Consider the following 7,453-nt stretch of genomic DNA (forward strand, 5'->3'; position numbering starts at 1 on the left):
AATATAGATAACTTAATCCGAAGGTACAGAACAAGGACAATTGGGTTGTATTCATTAGTGTACACCATTTCAAAACGTACCAAAACGCTTTGCAATGGAAAATTAAAGTGAGTTTTTGTTATTAGACAAATTCAGATAGATCCATCCCCATTTAAGTCATTTTTGTGCCTAATGAATACTACCCTCTAGTGCCATAGCAGAGCCAGGACAGGTTTTCATACAGATGGAGGGTCGGTGCGATATCTCATGCCTGACAGATGACAGTGATTTATAATATTAAATATCCCTTAAGGAGTAATTAGAATGTCCTCAATCCGGTGTCCTAATTCATCACCTATTTAATTATGCATTGACAGATGTATATTTAGCTGTAAAGTTCTGTAACGATCTAAGGAATGGACAGAATAATGCTGATATGGATATGGTTGACATCACTTCAGATTTTCAAGTGTTGCACTTTGGGGTTAGGTAGGTTTGCAAAAATCCCAGAAATTGAAGACTATCAGAATGGGGGGGGGGGGGGGGGGGGTCCAAAAATCCAGGAGTCCTCCAACTGTGTTTTCTGGAAAAGCTGGAAATCTTGACACTTACTGGAATTTTGAAACCCTAGGGTTAGGTAGGATTCTTCTCATATAGTACTTTATAGAAGGTATTTCCATGCCTTTGGGTTAAAAGGTTGAAAGCCCCTCCTAAAGGAAAGGAAATTCAAACCAATGTATGAGGGATTACTTTGAGATTCCATTGACAAACTATGTAACACAGTCATCCATGTCGACTTGTGCCATGTTTGCCAGGCTTGTTGTCAAAGAAGCAACAAGTACAGCAACTACATGAACTGCATGTACCGTCTCAAACAAGCACAATCTTACAAAATTTGCCCACAAGAGGAGATGCTCACATAGGAACATTAGGAAAACCGTCCTAATATTGAGTTGCATCCCCTTTTCCCCTCAGAACAGCCTCATTCCGTCGGGGCATGGACTCAACAAGGTGTCGAAAGTGTTCCACATGGATGCTGGCCATGTTGACTCCACATGGATGCTGGCCATGTTGACTCCACATGGATGCTGGCCATGTTGACTCCACATGGATGCTGGCCATGTTGACTCCACATGGATGCTGGCCATGTTGACTCCACATGGATGCTGGCCATGTTGACTACAATGCCTCCCACAGTTGTGTCAAGTTGAATGGATATCCTTTGGATGGTGGACCATTCTTGATACACACAGGAAACTGTTGAGAGTGAAAACCAAGCAGCGTTGCAGTTCCTGACATAAATCGGTGCACCTAGCACCTACTACCATACCCCGTTCAAAGGCACTTAAATATTTTGTCTTACCCATTCACCCTCTGAATGGCACACATACACAATCCATGTCTCAATTGTCCCAAGGCTTAAAAATCCTGACATCAATAAGGGATCATAGCTTTCACCTGGATTCACCCGTTCAGTCGGTCAAGGAAAGAGCAGGTGTTCCTAATGTTTTGTGCACTCCGTGTAAATCAAACATAGGACAGGCAGGCTCATAACTCACAAGTAGCCTCGGACTTCAGGCTTCAACAAGAATGGACTTGAAAGGGGCCTCCCGAGTGACGCAGCGGTCTAAGGCACTGCATCACAGTGTCACTACAGATCATGGTTCGATTCCAGGATGTCCTTGTCCCATCGCACTCTAGCGACTCCTGTGGTGGGCCGGGCGCATGCACGCTAACACGGTCACCAGGTGTACAGTGTTTCCTCCGACACATTGGTGCGGCTGGCTTCCGGGTTAAGCAAGCAGTGTGTCAAGAAGCAGTGTGGCTTGGCGGGGTCGTGTTTTGGAGGACGCACGGCTCTTGTTTGCCTCTCCCGAGTCCGTATGGGAGTTGCAGCAATGGGACAAGACTAACTACCAATTAGGGAGAAAAAGGGGTAAAACATTTTATTAAAGAATGGACTTGGTCATGCGAGACCAGCTCACAGGTGATGCCCAACCTTTATTGTGTGTAACAAACAGGGCTTAGTTTAAGCCAAATGAAACAAATATAGCAAGGTAATCAGCAAAACGCTTTCAAATACATTCATAGAACTTCAGGGATGTAGTGCTGACAAAACACCATTTAAGGACCACTCCCAAACTGTAACATATCACTAATGCATTAGTAAAACCACTGACCATATTCATGAATTAGAATTTGGATTAATAGCTTTGTAAAAATGAATTATGAGTGTTTATTCAGGTAGTCCCACCAAGGACATTGTTAGAGAAAGACAAACGATCCTCACTCGAAAATGTTTTCTCCCACGAATAGAAGTTTATACATGTCATTACAGACTAATGCACAACAAATCATATCTATTATAAATGTAATCATCTGTAGAAGCCTTTCACAGCACACAAACAATGGGACACAGGATTACAGATCCCTTGCTGAGAAAAAAATGCACACTGGTTGAAATGTGGCTCTTTGACCTATTTTACAAGCCTTGATCTGTTTGTTTGCGATATGAATGATGGATTAGTCCCTCTGTACTTTCAATTACTTGTATTTATCTCATATTGAGAACTAAGAAATTCAAAGTTCTGACACTAGGGTAAGAGACACATTGAAAAGTATGAGCACTTACACGGGCAATACAACATAAAGATGTGTGAATGATAACGTATCTCAGACTCGCCACGCGGTGCAAAGATCACTAACTTTATGCAGACAGAAGACATCGGGAGACCAAACTTCTTTGACGATTGAAACACGTGATTCTCACAATTCAAAAGAGTATCGAATTAACGGCATGCAACGCATTCGGTGCGAAGGCTAAATGTCATTTGACAACACATTTTCGTTCGGATCCTGTTTGGCTAGCACAAAAAAAAAGAAGAAAAAGAGCAGACTGACCCAATACCCACATGGGAGCCCATTCAGACAGGCAAAAGTGCAAAGGACGGGACATACCGTGGCACTAGTTGGTGGTAAAAGTGTTGCTACGCATGTCATTCCATAGCAGGATGTCATTTTACCTGTCAAAGCATCTCTTCGGGACGATGGAACCAGTCTTAATTAAGAGGGTCACCTTTTTCTCTCTAAGGCCGATCCTCCAACAGTGACTCCACACAGCAGAATCTAAGAGCAGGATCTCCATTAAGCCATGTCATCTGTCTCCTCTGTCTCCTCTGTCTCCACTAGGCAGGCCTCGTCAGAGGTGGGAGCCCTGAACGGGGGGTGGTACTCGAACGATGCGAGGACGGCACCGAATTGGTGCTTCTGGTGCAGGAACCAAAAGACTGCCGAGATCCCCATGATGGCGACCACACTCAGAATGACCAGAGCTGAGAGCAGTGGACTAGTAGCTGAGCAGGAAATAAACAATGCAGGGAGAGAGGTTACCATTGATCTTACTGTATGGCTATTTAAGAACAAAATAAAGGAAAAACGGCTTTGCTTCACTTACTGGGTTTGCCATTTTTCTCTGCTTCTGAAAAATAAATGAACAATATATTAGTGAAACATGACTAAAAATAACAAATATAAATGAAAATAACAACATCTGTATACACTTGTTGATCAAATTGTCAAAACAACACATTGCTGCTACAGTGGGCCTATGTCCGTCTACTAGTCAATGTCGGCGGGAAATGAAAATCAATTTTTCTGTGTTTGGAGGTTATTTGACGGCCGCCCGCTGCACACGGACGATGTTCGTTATGGGGTGTCCCGAGGAGAAAGGCAAATGCTGCTGCTGCTAAATAAAAAAATAGAGCCTTACTTTCAGCAGTCTCACAGACCACTCCATTCTCCAGGTTTTCAACACAGCTGACTTTCTCCCACTCCCCTGTGGTGCTGTGCATTGCCACACAGGTGTCCATGGGAATCAAGTCAGGCGAGCTGGAGCTGTTCCCCCAGTTCTTAAAGCTCAGGCCCGTCTCATCTTGCCACTTAAAGTCCTCAACTTATCAAACAGAAAAAACAAGACATCAAAATTTGAAAAATAGCAATTACTTCACTTATTCTCTCTCTCTGTTAATTTTACTTTTCTTTCCTTCATAACCCAAACAAACCTTGTCTGAAAGAAATAAAGTTATACACACTCAAAATAACCCTGTTCGAAGAATACCAGTGGTGTTGGCTTTTTTCCATATAAATGTATAGATGCTTTTTATACTGGAGATCAAGTTTATAACTTCCCTCACTGGCCTGATGAGACAGCAGATTGCGCAGTCAGATGGAACAGAGTAAACCGGCTAAATCTATGACATTAAAATGCCTGTGGTAACTTGTGGAATAGACACCGGCTGGAATGTGCTTTTAACCAATCAGCATTCAGGATTAGACCCACCCGTTGTATAATATGGATTATGGCAGCGGGTGACGTAACCACATTACGCTGTACAATCACATAATAGGGCAAAGTAGCCTTCATAATACCGAGGTGTCATAATTTCAGAATAAATATCAGTACTTTCTTACCGTCACTGTCATAATACATGCCCAACCACACATGGATGTTGCCTTTCCACACCTGCGGACTGTACTTGATGATGAAATCATTCTCCTCTGCACTTTGGACACTCACCAGTTCTAAGAGACAACACAATACAATCTGTTGCAATTGAAAAACAAACATTGAGAGTAGTTTAAAATGGTTCAATCAAATCAAAGCCTATCAGCTAAATCAGGAATGGGCAACTTTGAGGGGATGGGGGCCACAAAAAATCTGAACTCATCATGGGGGCCACAGTGATTCGCTGGTCTGCATACCCACATCCATACATGCAGTCAGTCAGAGCTGGCCTTAGCCTTTTGGGGGGGGCACTAAGCAAAATTTACAAGAGGAAAACTGCTTATGCACAAGCAAATTTCGAAATTGCACCTTGTGTATTCTACTATTCTAACTTTGAATAGTTGAGACCGACAGTTTTTTGTATAATTTTTTTTAGTCTTTGTAAATTGATCCCTGGGCCTACAAAAGGGGGGCAGTTGCCCATCCCTGACCTAAATTATGAAAAAGTTGCTACATATTGGGATAAAAAGTCATATGATGACTTGTAAATACCATGTCCTGAGCAGAGAGACTTCGCAGCTTCAATCGTATAACTTTTAGCCATGTCTTCTTCTCCATGGACAAAGTGGTAGCATCTTTGTCCAAAAGGCACCCAGGTGCGCCCATCTGCAGGACAGTCTGTGGGGAGAATTAATCATGAGACAAAACCACAAGTCTCAATCCGCATTTTCAAACAAAGTAAGGTGTCCCTGGTCCAACCTAAATTTCCAACATCTCGCCGAAAACAAGTCAAGCAAGCGCCACCAGTGTTATCAGTTGGGATGTGGCTGGTGTAACGGAGTTAAGAACGTACCGTAAACTCACTCCACAGCTAGATTGAAATGTCGCTAAGCAAGCAACATGAAGCTGTAACACTGGCAAACAAGGATGTTTGGAGTGATTCTTCACAAAACCCAGACACAATATTTATCCATAGAATAGTCCTTTGGAAGAAGGATTGTTGACATTTGCATCTAAAAGCATAATTGAGAAATAATTTATCAAAGCTGGTCTATTTATGACATTTAAGACTCCATAGTGTTTCATCTATAGGTGCTACAAAATGTCAGATTAAGTTTTACCGCTTGCTCTAATAGGAGTAGTATTTTGATTTAGAAAACTTTTTTTTACATTTAATTTATGAATATTCCAAAATATAAACATATAAACATAAACAAATTGTTTCGATTTGGCTCATTTTTCTATTTTTTAAAGAACATAATATACTCTACTTGCAAGTGGGATCTCTGCTACTTTTAGAGTTACAGGTATGATCCAATTTGTATGCATTACCAACAGAGTTAATGTGAAAATGGATTCAAAAAATGGTCACCTCTGTCATTGCACAGGTAAAACCTCCTTTTACCTCTGGATGCACAATGATGCAAGTAAAAGGAGGGCTGGGATTGGTTACATTGCCTACCATGCCAATTTAAATGTATTTTTTATTTATTTAACCTTTATTTAACTGGGCAAGTCAGTTAAGAACAAATTCGTATTTACAATGACGGCCTACACCGGCCAAACCCGAACAACGCTGAGCCAATTGTGCACCGCCCTATGGGACTCCCAATTACGGTCAGTGTGATACAGCCTGGATTCGAACCAGGGTGTTTGTAGTTACACATCTAGCACTGATATGCAGTGCCTTAGACCTCTGCATCACCCGGGAGCCCAAAGTAATCGACGAGGATAGGATAAAAATGGATAGGATAAAAATGGGCCATAACTTTAAAACTAGCAGTGATCCCACTCTTTTTTTGTCTGTGTTTCGTGAGGAATCACGTACTTTTTTTAAGCAAGAGAAGCATTAAGTACTTTTAAAGCCACAGTCTGGATGTTGTCCAGTAATTTCAACTAATTAAATACACCACTTAAATTTAATTTATATATACCTTCGTGAGATTAGTGCAATTGCATTATATTGTCAAATAGAAATCAAGTGCCATGTCAGCGAAAATGTAATGGAGTAAATTGTTTGTTTACATTTTGTAGGTGGGCCCACTTTGAGATTATGCACATTTTACAGAATACGATTTGAAGACTAGGCTACACTGCCTTGCTACCTTTGGAAATTATGTGGGCACATATTGTTTGCTTCAACATTATACCTCGATGTCTGAATTATAACGTACATGGTTACAAGCCAAATTACGAGGGCAGCTTTATTCGTTTCTAATAAATACTAGAATATTTTGCATGTGATCGAATGAAAATATAAATCCCTACAAAAACACATGCGGACAAGGAAATCGTAAGCAATGTTACAATGTTGTTCAGTGAACTTTGTCGAAATGCTATCCCGTTACACGTTTTAACTGAAAGCACAACAAATACTTAAACTTTCTCGAACAACACGAAGGGAGCATTTCCCATCCACTTAATATAATAACATTAAACAATAGTTAATTATCTCAACTTACCACCGCCTAAAGTAGATTGCCAATAAACAACAACAAAAAGGAGATTGCATAAGGATAAGGGGCGAAGGTGCCATTTCTTCATTGACTCCATGTCCGCGAACTCCAAATCATGGCTCCAAAGTTTTTCACAGCTTCATACGTCAGCATCTCACATTGAAATGTAACCCCACCCCTAGAGTGCCTGAATTTACATACTCTCTCAAAAAGTAGACCGGAGCAAAGTTCAGACTCAAGAGTGTTTGAAGCTTGTCTCAACAAATTATCATGCTGAAACTAATTTGTGAATTGCATGATATTGCATAGCTGCATACTGTTGACATTATTAGTGAAGTTGAAGAATAACATTACATTAATTACATTGATAGAATTTTCAATTGCTTTATTATGGATTGTGGAGAATGATATTTGGTTATGTTTTGTTTTGTCACAGGAGTAGGGCCCCATGAGGATATTGGTTTAGAGAATAACCCATAAAGCCTCTAGATGGTGCCATAACTGCATAAATGTC

General features: G+C 40.9%; 1 protein-coding gene across 1 annotated transcript; it reads right to left on the minus strand.

The window, feature by feature from the left end:
- Window positions 1-1,955: 1,955 nt before the first annotated feature.
- Window positions 1,956-7,094, minus strand: LOC120058234 (CD302 antigen-like). The gene is made up of 6 exons (XM_039006741.1): window positions 6,946-7,094; window positions 5,036-5,161; window positions 4,450-4,560; window positions 3,749-3,931; window positions 3,434-3,457; window positions 1,956-3,332 (listed from the first exon to the last, which is right to left on the minus strand). The coding sequence occupies exons 1-6, from the start codon at window positions 7,034-7,036 to the stop codon at window positions 3,124-3,126; spliced, it is 744 nt and encodes a 247-aa protein (XP_038862669.1). The 5' UTR covers window positions 7,037-7,094; the 3' UTR covers window positions 1,956-3,123.
- Between the last annotated feature and the right edge of the window lie 359 nt (window positions 7,095-7,453).

This window comes from Salvelinus namaycush, chromosome 13 (assembly GCF_016432855.1).
Source record: "Salvelinus namaycush isolate Seneca chromosome 13, SaNama_1.0, whole genome shotgun sequence".
NCBI classification, from domain to species: domain Eukaryota; kingdom Metazoa; phylum Chordata; class Actinopteri; order Salmoniformes; family Salmonidae; genus Salvelinus; species Salvelinus namaycush.

Bases quoted from the DNA above. Each gene is read 5' to 3' on its own strand.
- LOC120058234 (XM_039006741.1), bottom strand. From the start codon at position 7,036: ATGGAGTCAATGAAGAAATGGCACCTTCGCCCCTTATCCTTATGCAAT. The intron at 5,162-6,945 runs GTAAGTTGAGAT...TTCTCCCCACAG, and splicing joins GCAATCTACTTTAGGCGGTG to ACTGTCCTGCAGATGGGCGC. The intron at 3,932-4,449 runs GTAAGAAAGTAC...CTGTTTGATAAG, and splicing joins CATGTATTATGACAGTGACG to TTGAGGACTTTAAGTGGCAA.